The sequence below is a fragment of the Heliconius melpomene genome, chromosome 5, assembly GCF_056956725.1.
Source record: "Heliconius melpomene rosina isolate 202511_hmr_F chromosome 5, ASM5695672v1, whole genome shotgun sequence".
In the NCBI taxonomy this organism is placed as follows: domain Eukaryota; kingdom Metazoa; phylum Arthropoda; class Insecta; order Lepidoptera; family Nymphalidae; genus Heliconius; species Heliconius melpomene.
The window spans coordinates 1,424,189-1,451,849 of record NC_140393.1 but is presented as its reverse complement, the minus strand read 5'-3'; the positions used below and the strand labels follow the sequence as shown (position 1 = coordinate 1,451,849).

Sequence of the window (27,661 nt, the reverse complement as noted above, 5' to 3'; positions counted from 1 at the left end):
TTTCATATAATTATAGTCTAAAGGCGCAAAAGCATGGAGCAAAGCAAAGCCGAGGTAGTGGGTTCGATTTCCACTCGGGGAAAATTAAATATTTAATGTTTTCATTTCCTCGCTCTTGTAAAGAGACAAAGCGCGGCATGGAGTTCCGCCAATTAACGCCGGAAAGTGGAAAACGGAAGTATCTGAATGGGAATGGAGTGTTTTCACACTAGATTCCCAGGTTGCCTCTGCTTACCCTGCTATGTGTTGGATACAACGTAAAGCTAAAAAAAAAAACAATAAATGACAGAAATTCTAAACTACAAGCATCCAAAGAGTTACTAAACACTCGAAAAAGATCTTCATTATTTTTCTTTTAATTCTAAGCTAATTCCTGAAGCTTTGAGAAGCTTACGAGACGAGCGAAAGTACCCAACTTTATGACCCCCCTAGTATCGTTAATTACTCTTAAATAGTACTCAAGTAAGTGTTTTGGATTTCATTATCGGAATTCAAAAGGAAAAGGAATTCTTAACAAACATTTATATTTAAAAAGGTTATTTTTGATACAGTAATTTATTATTAACACAGTAATATGAAATATATATCTTATATTTTATCGTAGCGGACCTTGAACCCACGACCTTTAAATCCGTCCAAGCACTTTGACCACTAAGCTATACGTTTTTAGTCTGCTCTTATTTAGAGTATCTTTTTACATATATACTATACCTGCTATATTAATATTGTAAACTTTTATTAGGAACTAAATTAAATTATACTTAGGAACTCCTGGTTTCCACATATGTCATACACAACCCTTTGTTATTATTCAAGAAAATTTTGTGATTAGCAGTCAGTCAGCCTGTCTCTATACCCACTATAACAGTTTCACGCTTTTACGCTATGCGTAAAAAGCGCAAAGCGTAAAGACAGTAGAAAACCTAGAATTTAATTGCTTAATTAAATTAAAAAATTGCTTAATTAAACTTAAAAAATTTAAATCAATGACGCGCTTGGCCCACCAAAGAAGACAAATGAAAATCGAGTGGGGATCAAACACATAGCCGTCGCGTGCACTTTCAGATACTGCGTTCGACTTCTTCGACTATATTTTGCATTTATATAAAGTAATTATACCGGAAATTTGAATATGACAAATATATAATTGATAGTATAATTATATTTATTTAATAATTTCCTTATAATTAAATTGACAACACGTGCTTGAACCCACGACAACACGAGATTTGTACCGATCTATACAAAAACTACATAATATAATATATCTACAATAAGATATATGAGATGACTGACTAACTGACGAATGAAAATGGAAAATTAAAAAAAAAGAGGTTCACGCTGTACCCCGATATAGCAGAGTAGGCAAAAGGAACCCCCTACATCACATCCCCCTACATCTCATCCCCCCTACATCTCATCCCCTCACTCTGTTCCCAATTTTCTGCCTAATCCTCAAGACATTTAATCATAATACCGATTTAATTTGAATCAAACGCTAATTCAGGTATGTGAGTGCGGTTGCATTAAATAAAACAAAAAATAACATAATAGGAGCAAACCTGACTAATGATTAATACAATCATTATTCTCAAGCAAGTCAGTCGTGAAACGAGTTTGTGAACGTATACATATATTTAAGTGTATTTATTATTATTTATAATTTAAATAATATTAATTATTATATTCTAGTGATTTAATGTTGTTAAAGTTTTGAATTAATAATATGTTAAAATAAGCAGTAAGTGGTATTTTTTTAATTAATTTATTATTTTATTTATGACGCCATTGTTTCGATGAAAAGCGTCGATTTGTAAACGCAAAGGTTGTAGATTCGTTTTGTATATATTGGATGGATATTAATATTTTAGTAATTGAATATCGCGTGGCGTTGGTTTCCCATCAACACAAATGTTCTTATAACGGACAATGGAGAACGGAGTCACTTGTTCCATATTCTCTTTGCTTCTTTGGTAAAGGCGAGAAAATAATACTTTAAACGTTATCAATATCATAATTCTATCAGTATGCTTGTAAAAACCGTAGCATATTTAGATTAAGTGCTTAAAACTTCGTTCCATACGCACCACCCAATTTGGAAAAACGTGTAGAGTGGCGCAACTAAACGCCGTACTTTGTTTCTTTACCAGAGCGAGAAAAATAAAAAATTAAATAATTAATTCTCGCAAGAGTTATCTGTCGCTTTTACATTCAGATGCTGAGACGCTGGTCCACGATGGTCTCAAATGGCAAATTTAAATTAGGAAATACTCGTACTTCTATGTAATTATAATTATCTAGTTATACAAAGCAGTTTGATCCCCAACTTAGACAGATTAACATTTGATAAGATAACACAACAGATGCTAGTGTTTAACCTTAACCAAAGTCAATGGCTTCACGAACAGGCCAGTTTACCTTTTTTGTTATTTTTATTAATATATGAGAAAACATCTATTTATATTTGAGACCAGACATGGCGGAGGGGCACAGGCTTGCGACTCTAAATCAGACAGGTTGTAGAATCGATTTCTACTCGAGGAAATGAAAAATTTAATATTTTCATTCTCCTCGCTAAGGTAATAAGGCAAAGCGCAGCGTTGAGTTCCGCAATTCAACACGCAATGTCTCCAGAATTCGGTGGAAAGTGGAGGTCGGAAGTGTCTTAATGGATACGAAATGTCTTAGCACTCGATTTCCAGGTTCCCTCTGGGTACCCTGCTATTTGCGGGATGCGTGCGGGATACTTACCGCCGAATTTTCAAGCCATTGCGCGTTGAGTGGTGGAATTCAACACCTTTGCTTTATTACCAGAGCGAAAATATTAATAAACAATAATTCATTTCCCAGAGTGGGTATCGTGGCCACTGCTCCGCAACAGCCTCATCGTAACTTTACTTTTTAAATGTAATCATAATCAAGGTAAATTTGAAGATATATGCGGAAAAGACATTTACGTTTACATTCTTCAACTATTTCGTTTTTATAAAGGTTCAAGATAAAGTAGGAGATGGAGAACGGAATAAAATATCAGTAAGTTTCCCTCCGTACCTACTCATAAAACAAAGTGTATAAGATAAAGAGAAGAACTGAAGATGACTGATGAGCAATATAATTTTGAACTTAGATTATTGAAAAAAAGCGTTTTTTTTCTATGGTCGTGGGAATCGCCCACTCGGAGAAAGGAATTATTATGCTGCTATATTCGAGACACGGTGTTATTTATAAAAATAATAGCAATAAACTACACAAAGAATAAAACTTAACTAGTATAAAAATAAAAAAAAACTACATTCCAAGTCTCAATTCAAGTAACCAATGTGAAGGAAAAAGAACATATACGATAATATAATTAGACTATAATAACCGGTTACAATCAACTAAGTAATTGAAGTAAGTACGCCTCGCAAGTACGTAGCTCTGAGAAAAAATCCATATTGGTTTAAATATTTCATATTGTAAAGAAAAATACAGGTTTTTGTTGTTAGTGTGTGTATAATTGTATATGAAATATTTTCAAGTAATAAATATGATATTTTTTTAACTAAATATAGAATTGAATATAAGAAACAGGGGTTGTCCTTTAAATGAATATGACAAAACAAAAAAACCTGGCTAAAAACTTTACTTACGTACTGTGTCATTTTAATTTTAAAAAAATAAAAGAGAAATAAAAAATGAAAACAAAATTCTACAGTAAATGGAATAAAATGCAGCACTTTATTATCTTCACCATATTTACTAAAAAGTTTGAATTTCTCTTATAACAATCTTAGAATAATAAAACATAAAAATTATTTCAGACTATAAGCGATGCAAAATGGATAGCAACCTTATCGTATTCTGTACTTGTTTGTTGGCTGCGATATTATTTTTCCATCACTCCAAAGGTGAGAAATCTTTTCTTATTAAATCATTATCTTTTGTTTTTTTGTTTTATATAGCACTAGCTTTAACATACGGCTTCGCCCTGGTAGTACATCGTAAAGTGTAATAAATCGAAATGATTAATTTAATATGGATTACCTCGACGAATAGAGTACCAAATACAAAAATATTTTCTTAAATTCGGACCAGTAGATCCTGAGATTAGCGTGTTTAACCAAGAAACTTCCTCAACTCCTCAACTCAAGTCGCGCTTTGCCAGTACCAGAGCGATGAAAATGAAAATATTAAATATTTAAATTCCTCGAGTGGGAATCGAACCCACATCCTCTCACGTTTACAGTTATATGCTTCTGCTCCAACGCCACGAACTCTAAATAGCCGGCGGCCCCCGGCCTCTAATTAATAATTTTATTAATAATCATTAAAAACATAATTTCAGGCACATTTCTTCCAAACTTATCAGAGGCGTGCTACAACTGTCTCTGTCATGTGTCCACGGAGTGCCAGTTGTCCCACCAGTGCACGAAAGGTTACTGCGGACCCTTCAATATATCCAGAGTGTACTGGGTCGACGCTGGCAAGGTTACCTTACTTGATGACGATCCTGAACGAAACCATGGTATGCTTTTTTTAAGCGCACTGTATACCGCCACTGTATTCCTAGACAACAGAGCGAAGAAAATGAACATATTATATATTTAATTTCCTCGAGTGGGAATCCAACCCATAACCTGTTGCGTTTACGATAACAGGCTTGCGAACCTGCGCCACGACTGGCCTCACTTCACTTCACTTTATTTAATATCAGGAATTACTTTATTACTCTATACGCGAACTCAACGCCCACTCTGACGTCTCTCTCAATCTCCACTACTCTATTAAATAAACAATAAATATAACATAAATTTTGAGGCCATCGTGGCGCAGCGGCACAAGGGTGTGAATGTAACGCGACGGTTCGGTTCGGTGGGTTCGATCCCCACTCGAGAAAGGGAAATATTTATTTACGTTAATACGTACGTATATTTGCCTATCCTGCTGTGTGCGGGATATAGCGTGAAGCTGATTTTTTTTTGTTTTTTTTTTTTATAACAAATAATAGTTAACCCTACACTTACAATTTGAAATACTTCTAGACTAGAAGGCTCAAATACTTAAAGAGGAAATATTTATATTAAAAAACTAGGTAGTGTTGTCTAACTGAATATGGCGTAGAATTTCTATGTTACTAATAATGATTTCATGCGGAAAATGGCAAACCGATTCGTTATTAGTTTCTCTAGTGCCTAGTTACGTTACTGATGCAATGTTTCATATGTGATTACAGCCAGAATTCCTACCTACTTTTCTAATTATATTGTATTAAACAATTTAAAGTAATATACAGAATAAGTAAACTGCTTAAAAATATTAAAATAATATAATTTTATTTGGGTTTGGGTTTTATGGTCATAAATTATTCCTTATATCTACTATATTTATGAATATCTTTTTTAGAAACTTCTACAATATTTAATTCTTAAGTCTGCATAGACTAACCCTATATTCGAAATTATTCGAAACTTTTATATTGAATTCGGTTACGGATAGTTTTTTTCGGTTATTGTTAACGATCTCAATAAAATGACTGGTGCCTAGTTTAAAATTAAAATAAATAAATCAAGTTCACGCTGTATCTCGCACACAGCTGGGTAGGCAGAGGGAACCTATTGTTAAGCCTATTTAACTCTAAATATATCGCTTGTTACACAGAACACTTGTTACAATCACAAGTTTCTAATAACATAAATTTTTGATAGCAAAATCCGATTTTTTCATAATTATATTTTCTTAAGATCTTTCGCAATATTTTTATAATAATTATATTAAAACACGCTAATTCCAGCTTGGGAAGACTGCGCAAGAAGTTTCCACTGCGCTAAGAGGATTATAGAAGGTTATTTGGAGCGATTTGGTAAAGTAAGTAATAATTTACTAGCGACTTTTTAAATTAAGCAAATTAAGCTGTAAGTACCCGGGCCGCCATGTTGGAATTTTTATAACGCGATTATAACTTTTCGTACTGAATTTCTGTATGTTTATTATGCTAAAAGATCGAATAAAGTTTTAAAATATCGTTAAATAGAAACGATATTATAGATTCGAACTCCGCTAGGGAATAATACTTACTTTTTCATAGTGTTGGATAAAACTAAAATAATTATTACACCTTATATACTGCATTTTATCGCATTTTTACAGGATTGTAACGATGATGGCGTTACGGACTGCTACGACTACATGATGGTGAACGGTAACGGCGGATACGGATGTTCAGCGCCTCTGAACCGCTCAGCCAACGGGAGACGGTGGCTTCAGCGATATGAAGACTGTCGACGTTCACTTGGCTTGTGAACGAATGGTTTTAGAATGTTGTGTACAACACTAGTTATGTTAAATGTAGAGTAAAAATATGAATAGATAATAAATTATTTACATATATTTTTTTTTATCAAAGGAATCAAATAACGAAGAGTTTTTGTAATGATGATTTTTAAGATAATGACAGTAAATTAAATTGAAACAGTTCTTTTATAAGACTGTAACAAAATTTTACAATTGTATTTATTTACTAAACAACCTACAAATTACCTAATGCTTTTAAATTACCTAATAAATTACGTAATTGTCTATATAAAATGAATGTATGGAAATTTATATTTTGTAATATATATATTTTTTATAAAATAATAAACGCCTATGAAAATACAATTCTGATAAACTTCACTTAGAGTGTATAACATGATGAATTATATATATAATACATACTTATCAAAATAAAGCTTTTTTTAAATAGTTTTTTCTTTCTTTATAAGTTCAAGGTTCTTGTCTATCATAATTTAGTATGTAAAAAATCAAGGTTGATAATTATTACAAATTACTTTTTGTTTTGTGTTTTATAATTGCTATATTCCCCCGTGCAAACTGTCCGGTGGGACGACCCCCTGCTAGATGGACCGACGACCTAAAGACAAAAGACCTTGGCGGGAAGCGGCTGGATCCGAAGAGCTGAAAATCGAGTGTGATGGCGAGAATTGAGGAAGGCCTATGTCCAACAGTTGACGATCGTTGGCTGTTGATGATGATGATGATATTATAATGCCTCTAGCTTAATTTTGAAGTATTGTAGACAATCAATATAGAATGGTTGTTTTAAACTAATATTTTTTTAAACACACATTTATAGCTACGTAAGTAACTTATCTCGAACTGAAATATAATCAATAGATATTTTAAAATACATGGTCTTATTAAAAAAACCACAACTGCCAGAGTAATCTCCGACTGTGGTTAGTTAAAAAAAATATACTCGACCACTATCTACGGCTTTTTTCTGATTTTACTATGACATATACCTATGCAGAAATCCCCGTCGAATTTTTCCAAAAACCGCAAAAAGTGCTAAAAAAACAAAAACAAACGTGGAGCACTGTTTCGACTTTCGCAGTACATTTCAACAACTCGTGGTTGTCTGCGCGTTGTTTCAGCCCGGTTTTAAAAAAATAAAGTCTTTTTCCTTTTACCTACCGCGGTTTTTTGAACTTCGCGCTTAAAAAGTTATGGACTTACCGCGATTGTGTTGAAAAATCTCACTTTTAATGAAATAATACTTTATAGGATCTCCATATTTCTTTTATTAAGTAAGTTTGTATTAAGTAATTTATTCATTTTTTAAATATTTTGTTAATTTTATACATACCAGTTTAATACAGCAATACAGTTTTACTAGCCATATTTAGAACTTCACTATCATCAACCCGCATATACATGCTTTCCGGGGAATCTTTCTCCAGGTCTTCTCTTACTCACTTTTCCTTCAAAAATCTTTTTTGCCATTCTTTCATCACTCATTCGTCCGACGTGCCCAAACCAACTGAGCACGTTCTTCATCCTCCCTAGTACCTGCCATTCTATTTATCTCTTCGGTCGGTCGGTACCAACACTGCATTGTGTACAGCCAAACGTGCAGCCGCGCTGACGTTTCGTCGTCTCATCAAGTCCCTGTTAGTCGCAGCAAAGCCTTTCGTAATTATAATATTATAATATAAAAGACTTCAAGTACTCAATTCAATATACCGTAGGCTACATCAGTTTGTCTGTCAGATTAACTCAGGCTTTGCAGGAGTTATGTAGTTTAAAAGTTTGAAGCGGGCAGACGAGCGTCATTAGGGGTTTGGGAACTAGTTTGTGCTTTAACAATTTATCATATTTTGTTCATATAAATGTTACAATGTAAATTTTCAGTTCATCCCTGAAATATTTATTGCTTTATTTAGTTCTTTTTAGTTTTCATTCATTTACATTATATTCTATGAATGAAAATGGCATCTCAAAGTCGAGAGTAGTTAAAAAAATAAATGAAAACCTTTAAATGAAAACGGCATATCGGCATATCAAGATTGCTCTCAAAATCGATCTCAGAGTTGAGAGTCAATTATAAATACGGGCCCTAATTCCCTTTACCCACCCCTATCATAGCAAAAAGCGTTAAGTTACGTTACGTGAGTAACATTAGTTACTTTATGTTTTTCTTTATAAAAAATCGTACAGCTGCATATATACAAAGTTACATATAACGATTATAACATCTAATTTACATATTTATTTTTTTTTCAACCCCTAAGCATCCACTAACGTTTCTCCACCCCTTGTTCAATAACCCTTCCACATAAAAGATGACAAGCTTGCAACAACCGTAAAGTGCATAGCAAAGCAGCAAACAAGGGATAGCAATCATCTCATTGTACCAATCCACACTGATCCCAGCGAAGACGCACCATGAGATATTAAAGTTGTGAGTACTCGTCTGTGCAGTATCTGTGAATAATTTGTGTGTGCTAGTTTATAGTTTGCTAGTTTTTTTTTTGTTTTGTTTTTTTTTTGTCTGGATATATATAGACGTGGCTCGTTGTAAATATGAATTTTCTATAATTAATAATTTGTAGCGCGTACTTAGTTTAGCATTATCCTAGTTAAGCTAAAACAAAATAATTATGATAATGTAATATTCGGTAGTATTTGTAACATTTCATCAAGGAATATCAAGAATAGCAGAGTAGATAGAGTCAAGACACTCCGTTTTTAACTTACAATTCGGTAATTACGTGACTTTACGCCACAATTTGTCTTCAGCAAAGCGGGGAGTTAAAAATCGCTTTCATTTTTATTTTTCTTCCCGCTTTATCCCACATATAGTAGGATAGGCAGCGGAAACCTTTCCTAAAGATACTCCCTAGTTCCCCACTATTCCCCATTGCACCGCGATGGCCCCGTTTACATTTACACTAATTTCAGTTTGTCTCACATTATCAAGACTTACAGCAAACTATTTTATTCTATAAAATAACTCTAAATCATATATAAGACAAACTAAAATATAAAATAATTTAATTCTATAAAATGAACATAATAAATTCAACTCTACACATGACAGAATATTTTAAATTCACAGATACGTCCACTTTGTGATAATTTTTTTAAAAAAATGTATCATTTTTTAAAATACTAGTGACATACTTCTGAAAAAAAAAACGCACGATTCGGTCCCCGTTGAAATTCAGGTGCTGACTCCCATAACAATCCTTCCATTTAAATATTACCGTACTAGGGAAATTCGAAGTAGCTATATCTTTTTTAGCTTCACGCAGTATCCCGCTTTTAGCAGGTTAGGCGGAGGAAGCCTATTATTAAGACACTCCGCTTCTCCGCATCGCGTCTTAAGTGGCGGAACTCAATGTCACCATATGCCTCTCAAAGAAATTAAAATATTAAATATCTTATTCCTCTACAGAACGACCATTCAGGCCAGTCGCGGCCCAGGGGCACAAACGTGCGACTATAAATGTGACAGGTTGTGGGTTCGATACCCATTCGAGAAAAAAATATATTTCATCATCTCATTTCTTCGCTCTAGTAACGAGAGTTTCAGCGCGGCGTTGAGTTCCGCCACTAAACACACAATGCCTACAAAATTTGGTAGAAACTGGGGCGATGCCTACCCTGCCACGTGCAGGATAATTTTTTTTTTAAATTACTCTCTTTTTTAAGTTACTCTCTCTGATTAGTTACCAGCCACTGCTAGTGTAGTGAGACCTCAAGTTACATTCTCTCTCAACTTTATGCTGTATCTTGCAGTGTAGGCAGAGGGAACCTGGGAACCTAATATTAAGACACTGCCATAAAGACATTTCTGTATCGAACTTACCGCATTTTTAAATCGTTTAATATATCGACTAATACTTTTCCAAATTAAATTTCAGCTTATTATATTTATTTATTCGAAATAAAATTCGAGAACCATCAGTAACGAGGTCCAGACAACACCTTTTGGTTTTTGAATGGCCTTACAAAACAGAAATGACCTGTCACATAAATTAGTGGCCCTGACAGCGCGGGAAATGGACGAAATTTTCTGTGAAAAATAAAAAAAAATAATGTATGTCCAGAGTTCTGGCCAGTAGACCGCTCGACCGTAAACTTTTGTCGGTACTGTTTTTGTTTAAAAAAAAGAAAACAGTCCCAATTTATATTACAATTTCAGTGATTTACGATGTAAATTAATATTATGTTATTTATAGATTCGTATTTTATTCATAGGCTTTTTAAAAATCGATAAATAAATTGACATTTATCAATTACTTTTTCTTTTGAAATATTATGCACTGTACGAATATGTATATACACACTCGCACATATAAAATTTAAAAATAATTATGACCAAGACTCATGTTTCAATAACACCTTATCCATCTATCCACGTCGTAACATATTACACCGTCATTTTAAGATGAATCTCTCATTTCATGGAGCATCAAGTAAAATTGCGGCAGTGTGAAATTAACAGTGTAATATTGCCTCTGTGCAGGAGCGTATTTTCTTTTATATCTTTCACGAACACTGACATCCGCTAATAACTCATACAGCTTGCAATCGTTTATTTAATCTGTATCGGAATGGATATAATTTTGTACTTATTTATAATTCAATGTAGATATTAAAATTGGATTTTAAAAATCTGTATTTTGTATACAAATTGTAATTATTGCTTTGGTTATATATAGGAAATATTATATTATAGGATAAACTTATTAAGTATACGATTTTTTTTTGTTAAGATATTTTTTAAAAAATTAATAAATATTATTTTGGTTTTTTCTATTTTCGGGTTCCGTACCTCAAAAAATAAAAACGAACCCTTATAGGATCCGTCTCCCCATCCGTCTGCCCATCTTTCAAGATAACTAATCTCGAGATCGCGTGGAGATGTCACGTAAATTTATATCAAACATCAACCTTCTAAAGATCGATGCAATCAAAAGAAACGAGCATGTATGCATCAGTTTTGCATTTTGTATGAAATTCGGCGTAATCTAATCATATTACTGACAACTTAAAATACAAATAAAGAAAAAATCTAAAAAATGGGAATTAATATGTACATATATTATAGAAAAAAAGGATATTACAAAGAATATTACGCTTCGCTTAATAAAGTGTTAGGAAATTTATTATATTTTGTTTAATACATATTTATTTCATACAATTACCGATATTGTTTGTTATGATTTTAAATTAATTGTAAAAAAAATCCTTACGTTTTACATAAATAAAAGAGCTGCACTGCCCGGGAATCGAACCCGGGTCGCAAGAATGGGAATCTTGCATGATACCACTACACCAGCAGTGCTTGCTAACTAAATTTTCAATTAAATTACTTAAATTGCAAGCTGCAACTGCATTTATCATTATTTTTTTATTCTTGCACATTATCCCATACATTGCCGACTACCCTAGTATGTACGACGTAAAGCAAAAAGAACCTGTTACCCATCGATCAACTATAGACTGTATATAGTTAATCGAAGCTATTACCTTTTTAGTTAACATAAGTTTATAATAACAGACACTTTTTCGTATAGTGTTGACTGTGTCACTGTCGGGCAATCAGAAATGAATATTTAAGAGTAAACGAAATATACAAGAAAGTTTTGTATAATTAAGATAATAATATAGATATTTTTTAACTTGCAGTCGACAATTTATTGAAAATGTCTTCTGAGCGTCAAACCTAATATCAAACACTCTGTCACACTTTCCACCAAACGCTAGAGGGATTGCGTTAAGTAGCGTAACTCAACGCTGCGCTTTGCGTCGTTCCGGACGCTTGCAGGCACAGGCACGTGCCTCTGCACCTATTCATTGGCCTCATATATAACATATTCATTGACATCTAATTCAACACTTTTATAAGATTAGAAATACAATAGAAATATGTCGTAATGATGGTAGCCCTGCTCTACTAATCACATCGCATTAAATTTTTATACCATCATTATCTTTTACGTGTGCTATTAACTACACTGACTTCACTAGGGATTGAAAATTATGGCCTTTTTATATCTCTTTTAGTAAATAATGTACCTACCTACGTTTGAAATGCACGTAAGGCTGCACAGAATTTTATTTAATAGAAAAAAAATTGTCAAGAGACTAATTTTGCTGCTATAAAACAGAATAAAATACATATTTTTTTAAAATAGGAAAGGCAATTATTTTGTATATTAGTCAATTACAACTACTTAAGTACTGAACGCGTTAACCTTCCACATTTTGTACCTCCTTGGAATTGTTATTACGCATAATAACAGGCTATTTAAGTAAATGGCCGTTTAAAAACACAGCTTCTTAGCTTACCCTTAATTCCAGGTAGTAACATTTTGCCTAACATTTAATATAATTGGTCCGTTCCACGTTTACTTCTATTTTAATATAAAAGAATATTGGCATAATGACAAAAAAATATATAAAAAAAGATTCACGTTTTTCCTCATAGCAAGATACGCGAAAATGACTTAGTGTTATCTACATCCCGCCCAAAATCGATAGATTGCGTTGAATAGCGAGACTCAAAGCTGCACTTCGTGTACCAAAGCGGGATAATGAAAACATTAAATTTAATCATTCCCTAAAGTGGGGATCGAACCCACAACCCGCATGTAATACATGCATAGGTAATAATACATACCTCTACCCATAGGTTGCCTGGAATTTCTTGCATACTCCATCTTTTGTGTCTACGCCACATCAGACTGAAACAAAAGTTATAATATCAAGTAAAACGGGATCTAGAAATTCAATCACTATTCCACAGATGGCCGTTCTATAACTACAAATAGAAATTATTTCGCTATGATAACTGTATTAAGCATTGAACTTTAAAAAAAAATAATTTTATAACATACATAAATAGTTATTAATGTTTTTCGAGAGAAAAATAATATTTATATAGATTGCGGATCTTATTTACCTTCCTTTCATTAACACTAGAGGCGCCACCAGCGTTCGGTATTTTCGCATGCGTATTGAACTCCTTTTTTTACGTCCCTGAAATTCATGAATGGCTCTAGTCCACAACCTGCCTTCTTTACACTAATAAAATTTATTATTTAATGTTTGAAAATGTTACATCAAACCGATTACACGAACAGTGACGAAGTTATTAGGTAGTGCATCTGACAAGACGTTCCCCCCAAAATTTGACAATAAAAATGTGAGTACTTTATTTTTTATCTATTTTTAAATTTTAGGCTTTAATTAGCACAATGCGGAAACATATAAATCCTTTGTTTCTATGCGTTATTTCAATAATTTAGATGAGTGTAATAAAAATAAAACAAAACTGCGGTAATTTTATTGATTTGACACTTTACCCCAATTCAATGTTGTGAATCGTTTCTATGCGAACTTTTTATGTAAGACATCAGTTTAATGAGTATCGGAACGTGTTCATAGCGTATTGCGGCTAAATCATCAATCTATACAACGTATACACACTTACATAGGTAATTAAAGTACATAGTTTTGGTTAGTTTAATTAAATAACTGTACATAATATACTTATTGAGTGTAAGTTATTACAAAAAAAATCAGCCCTATTTGTTATTTTTATATCTTCTTATATAGAATCATGTAAGAAAACGAATCTTTTTGGGTAAAATTTATTAACAAGCAATATAATATATTATTATACGTTTTAATATCTTTTTAAGAATGAAATAAAATTTAATAAAAAATAATTTACTTTATTACTCCGTTTTTAAGCGTTACTATGTATATATCAGAAAAATTAGATTACTAAACTGGTATTTTTAGGGCAAGTGTGCTTGTTGTCTGTTTAAGTCATTAATACTTAATGACTTCGTTTGCTACACTATTTCTTTGGCTCTTATTTCTTCGCAACATGTGCAGTAAATCTCGGTCAAGGGCTAGGAGCTCATACAATATTTTCATTTTTGTAAAATTTTATATTATACTTAACTATATTTTTATACATAATATATTTAAAAAAATAAAATAGTATAAATTTAAATCTCTGATTAGTAAATTAGAAAGGCTGGAAATCAATTTCCTGTTCCCTAAATTCCAATATAATCTACACCACTAACAATTTTACCTACTATACCTTTTACCCATACTTACCTATTAAAGTATATATATGAAATATTTAGTAGTAAGTTTATATTTGTAAGGCACTGTACTCGGTGAACTTGGATATAATAGGACTTGACAGCTCGTAATACAAGTTGATGGCCGAGATAGTGTAAGCCATACACATTATTACTAGTATTTCTTACAGAAAAAAAGCTAGTCGATCTCGTTTGTCTTATCGCTTTACAAAGTATCTTTTAATAAATAAAATTATTCTATTTATGATAAAATTTTAGTTATCATCATGTCGAGTAGCCCTTTTCCATACACATGCGAGCTATGCGGAGCAGAGGGCCTCACAGACGAGGGCATGAGGTCACACACTCTCGAAGCACATGTGGCAGGACGACCAGACTGTCCGTTCTGCGACTGTACAGTACCACAACCTCAATTAGTCGGTCATGTTCAAAGAGCACATCTACATTATCTAACACCAGAAAGAGAATTAATGGCATTTATTGATGATCAAAGTCCAAGGTAATAAAAAAATATGTATTCAATTTTAAGCTTTTTGCAAGGATTATAACATATTTTAATAAATACTATTATTTCTAAATATCTTCGTCGTCTAAGCGCAGGGGCACTAACGTGTTACTGTAAATGAGATAAGTTGTGGGTTCAATTACACCTTGAGGAAATGAAATATTTATATTGTCATTAGATTAAATATTTAAAATTTATATTTCATATTATTTAATATTTCAATATTTATTTATCAAAGCAAGCGCGGCGTTAGTTCAACGCACAATGGCTCGTGTTCGATGGAAAATGGGGAACGGAGTGTCTTAACACTAGGTTTTCTCTGCGTACCCTACTCTGTGCGAGATACAGAGAGAACTTAAAAAATATAAATATTTACTGCATAATGTGACTTGAATAAACTAAGCCTACCCACTGCTGTACTACAAAATCCAACGCAGTGCTTTGCCTAAGCAAAGTAATGGAAGAAATATTTGAACAATATAATAAACTCTCCAATAGCACGACTACCCACAACCACCATGTAAGTACAATCAGAAAATCTCAAATTTACGAAATAAACATTATCGATTGCAGCTTCGATGAAGACTCTAAAATGACAACAACAGACAGTTGTAGCTATAATACTCCAGGGTCAATAAATGGCTGGCATAGTCCAGATACAACCACGTCATACCATAATGGGGCCATATCAAAAACATATTACAATGGCTACCAAGAAAAAGATTACCACAGAAGTGAAAAGGACGATGAAAAATGCCCGCGATCACCTAAAAACATCAATCTAACTAATGGACTAAAGAATATTAATATAAATAATGGCGTTATTCCAAAAAAGAAATGCAGTAGAGAGAATTCCATCGAGCGTGATATGATCAACGGACGTGATAACAAGGGTAGCTATATGGTTAATTACATATGACTTGCAGAACTCACTAGCGAAGTAAATATTTTTTGTAGATGATTTTATACAAAACATAGAATATGCAAGCCTAAATAACCTTTTATATTATTATGTAGAAATAATTACTTTAAAAAGAAACTAAATTTTTAATTCTCGTATTTTATTACATATATTATGTAACAGTTTATACATTATAACTAAATACTTGTAATATAATATTTTATTTATTTTACAGCTGTACATTCTAGTTCTAATCATAATAGTAACGACAATTCTCCAAATAAAAATAAGGTAAGATATTAGTGAGGATGGATAGATATGCTATTATGTTACGTTTGTGTTTTTTTCGTGTCATTAATATTATGTATCATTTTCTAGCTATCGATGGCTAGTGCCGGTCAGGGATCTCCACTTAGGTCACAATTAGCCCTAAAACTAAAATCTAACACGCCTAAAAAATCGGCCCCTACGCCGAGTCCTACAGTACAGGTAAATATCACGTTATTTGCTACCTTATTTTGGCAAAATAAATAAATAATTTATTTTATTTATTGGAAATTATGTTAGGCTGAACTATACCAGATCAATGTCTACTTTCTAAATTTTAACGAACCTTACACTTTGACTTTGACAATTACATTGTAAATGTCACCTATTTGAATTTACTAATATTTTCAAAAATCTATCGTTGCCGCCAAAATATCATAACTTTTCATTTTTGATAGCAGTTATCGATTACCTGCTTGTAAATTTTATTTATTAATTTTCGGTAAACATAAAATATATTTACAGTGTCTCCTATGCGACTTTACTTCAACATGCCCACGGAAATTAGAAGAGCATATAAACCGGGCACATTTCGACCTCACGTCGCCGTCAGTATTAGGAAATGTGAATGATAACTCGAACAACCCGACTTTAGGCTTATCAAATGCAACTTTAACGTTAGACAATCCTACATTAGCATTAACTGCAATGGCTATGTCTCCCGGGCCTCATTCCTCGTCGTATCAATGTCCTATTTGTGAACGTGAGTTCTCAAATGCAACTGAAGTAGAAGTACATGTTAATGTGGAACATAAAGATATATTGAGTCCACAAAAGTCTGTAAGTATCAGTGATATCGATACTTAATTTAATTTCTTAATTATAATACTTATATATTGTTTTCACACTTAAGTATTTTATTCTAGTTAGTATGATTTCTTCTAGTTTATTCAAATTCATATTTTTATATATTAAAATTTGCAGGATCAAATGGATAATGCTTCTTGTGATGATGTTGTGATGATGGAGGAGAGTCCTGTCAGCAATTGTCCTGTTTGCTGTCAACCGTTACCATTGTCTCAGCATGAATTGGTAATAAAACTTATTGTATTAAAAATGTTAATATTTTGTTTATAGAAATAAAAAAAAGTAATAAAAACCACTAGAAGTAATAGGTCTTATGGTGATTTCTTGTGGTTTTCATTGATTTACTCTTTTTATAAATATATGATTCATACATACTTTTTTATTAGATTCAACACATAGAAGAACATTTTGAAAGAGGTGAAGATAGTGGATCGGCTACTATATCTGCAGCTGAGAAGGAAGCTCAAAGGAATAGAGAGGAACATGAATTTCAATTACTTAGGGTAAGAAACTATTTTAAAAAATCAGCTTCACACTGTATCCCACACACAGCAGGGTAGGCAAAGGGAACCTAGAACTTAAGTTTGTTCCCCACTTTCTGCCAAATTCTGCAGGCATTTCGTGTTGAGGGACAGAACTAATCCTTCTGTATACATATGGGATACAGCATTGAGCTATAAAATATTTAAAAAATATATTACTTAAAAATTTATTAATTTAAATTAAATATTTTATTTTCCCAGGCCCAATATGGTATGGAGGAAGATGAAGAGGGCTACACAAGCCGAGCTGCCTCCAGTCTCAAAAGGGCAGTTTACAGTGGAGCCCTATCAGTCGCCGGTTACTATGAAAGGAGTGTAGGTCTTAAGAAAGCAACTGCTCAGGGATTAGACGCTGGATGCTCTAAAACAAATGGTATTTTTTTATTTTTGTAATACAACTAACTAATGGTATGTAATTTCTTAAAACGAATAATATTTATTTTTTCCTCATTTTTTATTGATACCTTTATTAATAATAAAAAAATATTTGTAGATCATTATGACATGTGTAATGTAGTATTTTGTTTGTTTGTTTGATTTTTATTTCCTTTAAAATAAGTAGTTTTCTTTGTAGATAATATATTGTTGTTAAATTAAAATTAAATCAACTCTAATATAATATGAGATTATCATCAATCAATTTGTTATAACACAATACTTAAATCACTCTTAGAATGTTTCTCAATGTTGTACAATACTTTATATTGTAGGTGTGGGGTTTGAATCCTACTTATACACATACAACTAAAATAAAAACTAAAATAAATAGTACCAACTGAAAATATTTTGTTTTAGGTATTCTAAAAAGAATAGCTCAATTGAATGCTCAGAACCAAAGTATAGCGAAAACTTACTTGTGCAGTGCAGTGGATCATTATGCCAGTACTTATGGGGACAGAGGGTGGGGTTGTGGATATAGGTAAGAATTTGTTCTAGTAATATGGAATAAATAAAACAAATAATTTTTTTATATGTATTCAAAATTACTTTGATATATTAGTATAAACAATACTTAACATTTCTACAGTATTTTTTAGGGTTCCATACCTTTTAAAATAAAAACGAACTCTTATAAAATCATTTTGATGTCCATCCGTCTATCTGGCTATCAAGAGCCTTTATCTCAGGAATGCTTGGGGATATCGAGTTGAAATTCAATCCATCTACTCAGGTCTATGGTCCTTTGATTTCCTGATCATTGCAAAATATACGTATTTCGACACTATAAAGGGAATTAAAATTTATAGGGTTCTTCCGGTTGATCTAGAATTATGAAATTTGCGCAGCTAGCATGAATAGGGAGTAAAGTGAAAATTGGCAGCTAGCATCTACTAGTTCTATCCTAAAAAAATCCTAAAAAATAATAGCCTTAAAAACTAGGAAAATTTGGTAGTAAAGCCGCTACTTCAAGTAAAGTATCAGATGAAAGGGATCTGGCTAAGCTAGGCTTGAATTTCAGAAAAAGCTTGTGACCTCCAATTTTTGTACGGAACCGTTGGTGTGCACACGTCACGCTTGTCCAGTTATTTAGATATTTTGGTTTTCTTTTCAATACATTAAATTCATATAAACAAATATACTTGTCTTATTTTGGATCATCCGGAATTCGGCAGAAAGGGGGGAATGGAGTATCTTATTACAGTGTGAAGATGATTTTATTTTGATTTAGGTATCTACTCTCTGTATCTTTGACAATCTGTTGAGTTTCTTGCCGGCTCTTCTCAGCAGAACTGCCTTCCGAACCGGTGGTAGCTTTTTGTTCATATGTTCATTCGAAAGTGCTTATTATAAGTTTATTCGAATAAAGAATATTTTGAATTTGAATTTAAATCAGTTCTCAATGTCGAGAATAATAATTCCACAGAAACATGCAAATGGTGCTATCGTCCCTCATGCGTCACCCCCCCTATGCGGCGTTGCTCAGCGGGGTCACTGAGAGGGAGTGCGAGTGCGTGCCCTCTATACCAAGCCTGCAGCTCCTGGTTGAGAGGGCGTGGCAGCTGGGGTTTGATACTCAGGTTGGTTAAAAGTTGTAGTGATGTTGTGCCTAGTGTCAGTGACTGGTTATAGTATCGTATAGTGTTCACAAAAATGTTGTTTAAATTTGTTATTTTTTCTTATTATTTGAATTTCTGATGCTTATGTGAATAAACCTGTGTTCAATTTTTGGAGGTTATTTGTAAGTACAATCACAACTTCTAAAAGCTCTAACTGATTTCAAGAGGTGAAGGTTTAATTTCTCATTGCTAACTTTTTATAAAACTTCCAGATTCAAATATGTTTTTATTATATTTCTAGGGCTCAGAGCAGTTAGGTTGTAAGCTGCATAATACTCGCAAGTGGATCGGCGCCTGCGAGGTCGTCACTGTACTGTCTTCACTAAGGATAAGGTGGGTATAATTTGACATATTGTCGTTCAAGAATTTGTTTTAAATTGATTATTAAACGTGTTCTGTATATTTTACAGTTTATTTTAATAATAACTTTCATGCGGGACACCAACAATCATTATAATAAGTACTTAGAATGGGACAAATTTGTCAAAACGATTAACGTGATATAGTAATATAAGGTATAGTAAATAAACTTTCATATCCCTCGTATTAACTTAGCAAAAAGGTGATTGCGTTAGCACGCGGCTTTTTTATTTATGAACCCAGTGATATAAAACAAACATTAAGTGTTAAGAGAACTTTGCCAAAATACAATCGTAAAAATTTAAGAATGATTGTTTTGGATCAATAAAAGATTTTGTATTATACCTATCACATACTAACATCCGTCAGTTATATATTTATTATACGTCTAGATGTTCTCTAATAAGTAATAATATGTATTTGTATTACTCTTTCAGATGCCAATTAATAGATTTCCACAAGCCAACGTCTCCTGATGGCAGTCATCCGGCCCTCTTCGATTGGGTGCTACGGTACTTCCAGAATGATCCTAATGCATTTAAACCACCACTGTATTTACAACATCAAGGTATAGTCGAAAAAAATTTATATTTGAAAATATTTTTTATAAATATTTTATAAAAATATTTTCAAATATTCTTTAGGATCGAAATAGAATTTTACTGTTATATATGTATACTAGTGGGCACGGACGCGGCTACGCCCGTGAAAATATAAACCTAAATAATTAAAATAAGTTAAAAAATAATAATAAGTGGAGATTTATTATTAGAAAAAATATCTGAGTAACCGAAATGAACAAACAAAAGAAGTAAAAGTAACTAAAGGAAATTCTTAATATTAGAAAAAGTACCTAAAGTTTGCCGCGCGTACTAAACATTTTTCTATATTAAATAATGATTAATTTTTGCGAACAATATTAAATAAAATCCCAATTGTTTAAAATTACTATATTTTAAGTGTATAACATCGGTATAGATAACCGAACTGAGATAAATTAATTATAAGCAGCAAATAATTACATAAAAAATAATAGTAATTCGAAAATATATAAAAAATTACAAAATCATCAAAGTCATCTGCCCGTTCGCGTCGGTCATACTATACAACTCGTAGGCTAGGTCATTTGGAATCAGTGACATCTCCTTAATTATTTATTAGAATGTTATACAGTAAACTATAATTTCCATCTAGATGAAATGCTAAAAGTGACTATTATATTTATTTTCATAAGGATCAATATCAAATTATAGAAATCATCTAATTTTTGTTAATGTATACAAATCTATATCGGCGCGCGCCATGTATGCATTAAGCAAACTCACTTTGGGTGACGTTTTCTTAAAACAACAAACTTTGCAAGCCGTTGCTTGGCAACGCGATTGTTTTTAACATGGCGGAATAAATTGCATGTCAAATTAATTATTTTAATATATTAATATATATCGACAATATTACAAAAAAAAGTAGCCTATGTTCATCCCAGTACCCTCAAGTATCTCTATGTAAGTATTTTATCACAATTAAATTAGCGGTTTGGGCCTGATTTCGTAAAAGACAGACAGACAGACAGACAGAGTTACTTTCGAATTTATAATATAGGTATGGATTTACTTTTATACATTCGGGGGAATGTATTTCGGGCACCCAACTCATTGCCTCAAATTTAAATGCAAAAAGGAGAACGGAGTGTTTTGACGCTAGGGTTTTCTCGCCTACTCTACTACATGCAATATAGATTGAAGATGAAAAAGAAACTTTTAATTATATTTTTTATTCATATTATATAAATATTTTGTGTTATAATTTCCTTATTATTTGTTTTAGGTCATTCTAGAACTATAATAGGCTATGAGAGGCACAAAGATGGGAAAGCGACGTTGTTAGTTCTGGATCCCTCTCATTCACCAGCTCAAGTAAGTAATAAATAATGACTTATTGGAAGCTATAGTAACGTCTAAAAATATTATTTAAGTTGTAACATTCTTATGATTCTACAAATCAACTGTGGTTTGATTCCATTAAAAGTTATATTTGTATTTTTTTTAATGGCCTGATTTGGGCGCAAAATAATCTGCCAGTAAACATGACAGTGTCATCATATAGTAGAAAAAACAGAAATGATGTGAAGCTGTATTTTTATTTAGAATATTACGATCTGATAGAGATATGATGACACTACAACAATATTTATATTTATGGTATAGTACAGTTCTTTGATTATGACGTTCCGAATGTGCCAGTTGAGCACATATAATTTTGCCAATGTCACACTGTGAGAACATATGAAGGAGGTGTATTTATATTTAAAAATGTTTTTGATTTGCCAACTGTCAATTCGCCTGTTACTACCAGGTACGTCAAGTGGTGTGCGGCAGTTCGTCCGCGAGTGCCACCGCTCTCCGCCTACTGCGGCGCGGCGCGTCCGCCCTCCGCGCCAAACAGTACCAGCTGCTATGCGTCAACGGCGTGATGGCGAACGAGGGAGAGTATCAGGTATGGGGAAGTAGAGATATTACAGTTGTTAAAATAAATAAATTAGTCAGTTCGTATAATAATAAATACGTAAGGTAGTATTGAGTAATTATAGTGAGTATAAATTGTTTTTTTTAGTTTCACGCTATAACTGGCACATAACAGGGTAGACAGAGGCATTCTGTTTCAATTAAGACACTTCCATTCCCCCTTTTCACTGAAATCTGCAGACATTGCGTGTTAAGTCTGTCTTGTTACCAGAGAGAGGAAATGAAAATATTATATAATTTAATACCCCGAGTGAGAATCAAACCTACAACCGTCGCGTGACACAATCACGCGCTTGTGGCACTGCGCCATGACAGCTTCATTTAGTGTTGTCATTTTTTTATTATCTGTTTTGATTTCCAGGCCAGCAAAGTGTTGCAGTCTGTGCGTATCCCTTAAGAGACGGTCCCAGCGGATCTCATCTCCGCGACTATCAATACTTATTAATTAAATACATATTATGTACTAAAAAAAATATATAATACTAATAATTATTTATTAATTTTAGAGATAGTGTGGCGCCATTTTAACTAAATAAATTACTTTAATGATTATTTTATTTCTAATTCACATTTGTTTTTTTTTTGAGGGTTCAAAAATATAACCACACTGTCTTTATAATTGTTCAAAAAAATTGTCTAGTCTTAATTTATAGGCGTCTTCGTTGATATTGTTATATACGACAATTTACGATCATTATTTGAACTGTATACTTCTAATTTATTAAAAAAATATTGTTTTATTATTTTTATATTTGATAATTATGTTTGAACAAACAGTTTTACAATATTTTTAATTGATATTTTGTTTAAATTTTATTTATTGAATAGAAAAGAAAATATCTTATAATAATATCAATGTTGACGCAAAATCGTTCTAGCTTAGTTCTCTTTAGTAGTTTCTACCTCAATTAATTTGTCAATTTGTTTCGATTGTGAATTACATATATATAATATAACATTATATTTACAAACCAACGATCCTTATATACAATGAATATAAAAGTGAAGTTTTTCTCCATAAAAATGTATAAAAGTGTTAATTGTATGGAGAATTAATTAACTAATCTAACGCTTATAGTAAAATTGTTAGTAAGTCAACGTATGTACAGGGTGGGGATGAACAATAGAAATTATACATTTATTCTCATTATTCGAAATTATACAAAAAAAAGCGGAAAAGGGTAAAATAGGACAGTGTTGTAGGTTCGCCCCGTGTAATTAGTAATTCCATTTTCTCGCTCTGATAAGACAGAATGCAGCGTTTAGTTCCGCCACCAACGCAATTTCTCGAAAATTGGTCGGTGCTTGGGGATCGTTGTGTCTTAACACTAGGTTTCTTCTGTTCTGTCGTTCGTTCTTCGGTGTCAAAAAAAACGATTTATTTAAATATTCTCATCCTGTATAATGCTTCACGTCGCCTTCTATAGCTAAGACACTTACCGCTTAAGTCACTATAATAATTATTTTGCACACTAATGGTTCCTAAAGGAATTGCATTTTAGATTTTAGATAAATGGGTTATGGAGAAATGGATCACATTTAAAAAAAAGTAGAAATAAAACTACTTGAACATTTAAAGTCAATAACAATTGCTATTTTTAATAATAAACATATAATATTATTTTTTTATGATTATGTAATAACATTAAGATATCACAGAATGTAATAACACTGAATATCAGTTATTATTTGTTTTATTACAATTATACTTTTTTATTTGTTTTTTCAATATATATATATATATATATATTAGTAAAAATGTTATAACCTTTTTTTAAATAATAAAAAAATATCACCACTACTTTTAAAAAGTAGTGCTTATATTTTGTGTTATGTTAACTTTTTTCTTTTTTTGACAATGAATTATTATTATTAATATAATTAGTATATTTTAATAACTAAAATATGTGTTACGTAAACTAAATAGATTTGGAAACAATATTATTAATTTAAATGTGATCTATTTTATTTGAAAACGGAAAAGGTTGGATCGGAACAAATAAAGGTGCCTGTAATAATAAAAAAATGTGTGGCTTAATTCTGATTATTATGAAAAAATATATTGAATTATTTTTATTAATTTGTGTGTTATAAAGAATTATATTAAAAAGTGTTCGGTTATTGTTAAATAAAAAAAACATTATATAAACTGTCCAAGCCTTAAATCTGAAAAATAAATAAATCGACAAATGGGTGTTCCTCGATTTTATGACTTTATCAGACGAGTTTGACAAATTGTCATTGTCGTTAGTTATAGATTTGTTTAAAACTGCCTGTGTATGTTTCAAACATGGTATTAATGCTTCTTGTGTATATAATAATGACATATAATCGTTTTGTGTCTATAATGCCTGTGACTATAGATTAGCAGGTGAGATGTATGATTTAAAATTATTTTAAAAATTGTGTATTTTCTTCTATATTATAATTGATATTGTGAATATTTATAAAGTTTTTGCTTCAAATTTTTCTTATGTATATTGTAAGTCTATGTAAAAGTGTTGGGCGATTATAAAAGTCGATTTATTAATTAAAATCCCTTCATTTTCTCACATTTCTTAAATAATTAATTAATTCCAATGTCTCGATTGATGAAAAATCGATTAGCTATTCGTAATCGCCCATTTATTTGATAGTTACTGTCAATTATACGACAATTTTAATTGTATCAATCGTAATTTTTTTATTAATTGTTGTTTAATTATAGGAAATCGACCAATCGTTGTTTCTCTCGATTATTCCAATTGTTTCTAGTCTACGTGTTTACGATGTTATGGGTGTAGGTATTGAATTAATTATTCCATATCGATTTCATATTTTCGCTGCATTAAAATTGATGTATCGATCGAGTGAAGTAATATTATATATGTTACATGAAAGTTGTAAAAAAATATTTTATTTAAGCTGTACACGGCTGGCACGCTGTATCCCTATATTTACCGGATACCTATTCCCTCAGAGAGAACGGAGAGCGAAACGCTACGGTCTCTGCATACCTCTTTTGCCTCGTCCACTATCATCAACCTCTTCATACATGCCCTCCAGGGGTCCTCATGCTTTTCAGGTCACGTAGACCTTCTTCCAGTATCTTCGAAACTTTGTTTTCGAAGGTCAACTGAGGTCTCCCCCCTACCTCTCTTACCGCTCACCTTTCCGTTATAAATCTTCTTTGCCATTCTTTCATCACTCATTTTCGCGAGCCCTAACCAACTGAACACATTCTTCTTTATTCACCCCGTGTTTCTCCCATTTATTAATATCTAATAAATCAGAATTATTTATTTACAATTAAAAATTATCTTATGTTATGAAAAATATTAAAATTTCAACGTTTCTGATATAATAATACTTCACTTTTTATATAACGTATACATTTCTCCTGTCAATATATTGATAGTTTATTGTTAAAATTATTATTAATCATCTTTAAATTAAATATACTATTATGTACTTCATAATATAAAATTTATTGATAAAATTGAGAAAAAATACTAATTTGAGTTGAAAAGATAAAAAAATATGAATGAAAGATCTTGTGAGAAAGGTTGTAAGGTAAGTCAAGATTAATATGGGATTAGGTGGACGGAAAAAACAAATTAATCAAGAATTTATTTAAAAATTTTATGTAATGACGTCATTTTAAATAAATTATTGATTTAAAAAATGGATTAGTGTATCTTACAAAATATTACTTGCACGCTTATGAATATATTTTAAACAAAACTACTTAGTCAATAAAAACAGATCAATTAAAAACATTTTGATGCTGTAATTTATTATATTAATATCAACACTGATTTCTTTTCTCTGTATGTTGTAATTTATTATTATTATTTGATATTATAAATAAGGCGCTTCAGCTATCTAAGCTCATTACTGCCTTAAATAATCTCACAATAATATAATAATAAAAAAACAATAAATACTAGATATTACATAAATAACACCAAATATTAATAATCTTATAAAACTTATATTATCTACACTATGAATAAAAAAATATCTTAAGCAATGTAAGTGTGGTAAATTACCGCCATTTTTGCTGTCACTTTGACAATAAAGTGAATTAAAATAGATTTTTTTACATGTCATTATTCAAATTCCAAGGTAAATAAATAATGCTTAAAAATACAAAAATCTTTAGTTACCATTCATTTTTTCACAAAATTTTGAAAACAAATGTAAAATTTGACACACTATCGAGAAGTAACGATCCAACGAGAAAAAAAAACATTAAATAGGTTGTATTAAATGGTAATAAAATGAGTAAATGATATAGAAAATACAGAATAATTAGATGGATAGACGAGATCATATTTTTCTTATGACATTTTCCGGTGCTTTATTAAAATTACAAGTAAGTAAATAATTTCGCGTTAAAGTTCTTCCCCCGTGTATTATTTTTTATATACTAGTACTTAGATATAGTTTAAGAGTATTTTTTGCGGTTTTAGTGTAAGTATGTCGGAAATCCAAAAATGGAATTTTGTTTCAAATTAAATAAATACATTTATTTTAAATCCAAAATGTGACATAATGTGTATGTAATATGATATTTAAGGTAATGCACTCATTCATGTGATATTTATGCAAGACAGGTTTTCGCTTATATTTTTAAATGAAATAGTATTTTTATGTGAAATATAAACTAAAGGTATACTAACTATATCTTTAAAATAAGCAAAAGGATAATAATTTTCAGTATAATAATAATACTTTTGTCAAAAAAATCCTCATAAATTGTTATTAAATTTTATTTCAAAAACAATTCAAAATTATTGAATATTTGAATAAATTTACACAAAAGTGCTATTTCATACAATCTTCTATAAGGCTTTGTCACTATTTATAGTAACCCTGTGATAGGTAACCGACATCATGTTCGTGTTTGCTTGAAAAATTATTGAAATTTGGGGTAAAAAAGTGATTTAATTAATGATTTTTCAAGCAGCTTAGTGGGTGCAGAACGTCACTTGCCTTGTACGTAGTAGGGAATGGGAGCTTCGTAGGGACAGCTAGGCTGTGCTACAAATGTTTCTTCAATAAAATATCGTAAGTTACAAAGTGGACATTTTATTTATTATTTATTTCAAATATTACCTATTTTTTCTCCTGTTTCCTTTATTTTGTCCTTTCCAATGAAATTGGACTCGGTACTTTTTTTTTTTTAAATTAACCGCCATTTTCGCTGTCATTGAGAGACTTAAATTTATAAATTTTGTTTAGTTGTAATTGTGTTATGAA

The 27,661-nt window shown here is 31.5% G+C and overlaps 2 protein-coding genes and 1 non-coding gene across 3 annotated transcripts; 2 read left to right on the top strand and 1 right to left on the bottom strand.

Moving 5' to 3' along the window:
* Positions 1 to 1,594: 1,594 nt before the first annotated feature.
* LOC146538817 (lysozyme-like) lies at positions 1,595 to 6,721 on the top strand. The gene is made up of 5 exons (XM_085185703.1): positions 1,595 to 1,741; positions 3,804 to 3,890; positions 4,328 to 4,507; positions 5,774 to 5,847; positions 6,130 to 6,721. The coding sequence occupies exons 2-5, from the start codon at positions 3,821 to 3,823 to the stop codon at positions 6,280 to 6,282; spliced, it is 477 nt and encodes a 158-aa protein (XP_085041829.1). The 5' UTR covers positions 1,595 to 1,741; positions 3,804 to 3,820; the 3' UTR covers positions 6,283 to 6,721.
* A 4,822-nt stretch (positions 6,722 to 11,543) lies between these two features.
* On the bottom strand, positions 11,544 to 11,614 carry TRNAG-CCC (transfer RNA glycine (anticodon CCC)). Its single transcript has one exon. It is a non-coding gene; the product is annotated as a tRNA-Gly (tRNA).
* A 1,711-nt stretch (positions 11,615 to 13,325) lies between these two features.
* On the top strand, positions 13,326 to 27,481 carry LOC146538815 (zinc finger-containing ubiquitin peptidase 1-like). The gene is made up of 16 exons (XM_085185592.1): positions 13,326 to 13,477; positions 14,652 to 14,892; positions 15,472 to 15,791; positions 16,035 to 16,090; positions 16,178 to 16,288; positions 16,592 to 16,906; positions 17,051 to 17,158; positions 17,320 to 17,436; positions 17,677 to 17,848; positions 18,271 to 18,394; positions 19,340 to 19,493; positions 19,774 to 19,865; positions 20,330 to 20,460; positions 21,720 to 21,808; positions 22,248 to 22,388; positions 22,779 to 27,481. The coding sequence occupies exons 2-16, from the start codon at positions 14,660 to 14,662 to the stop codon at positions 22,812 to 22,814; spliced, it is 2,199 nt and encodes a 732-aa protein (XP_085041718.1). The 5' UTR covers positions 13,326 to 13,477; positions 14,652 to 14,659; the 3' UTR covers positions 22,815 to 27,481.
* Positions 27,482 to 27,661: the final 180 nt, after the last annotated feature.

Bases quoted from the DNA above. Each gene is read 5' to 3' on its own strand.
- LOC146538817 (XM_085185703.1), top strand. From the start codon at position 3,821: ATGGATAGCAACCTTATCGTATTCTGTACTTGTTTGTTGGCTGCGATA. The intron at 3,891-4,327 runs GTGAGAAATCTT...ACATAATTTCAG, and splicing joins ATTTTTCCATCACTCCAAAG to GCACATTTCTTCCAAACTTA. The intron at 4,508-5,773 runs GTATGCTTTTTT...CGCTAATTCCAG, and splicing joins CGATCCTGAACGAAACCATG to CTTGGGAAGACTGCGCAAGA.
- LOC146538815 (XM_085185592.1), top strand. From the start codon at position 14,660: ATGTCGAGTAGCCCTTTTCCATACACATGCGAGCTATGCGGAGCAGAG. The intron at 14,893-15,471 runs GTAATAAAAAAA...TATCGATTGCAG, and splicing joins ATTGATGATCAAAGTCCAAG to CTTCGATGAAGACTCTAAAA. The intron at 21,809-22,247 runs GTAAGTAATAAA...TGTTACTACCAG, and splicing joins CCTCTCATTCACCAGCTCAA to GTACGTCAAGTGGTGTGCGG.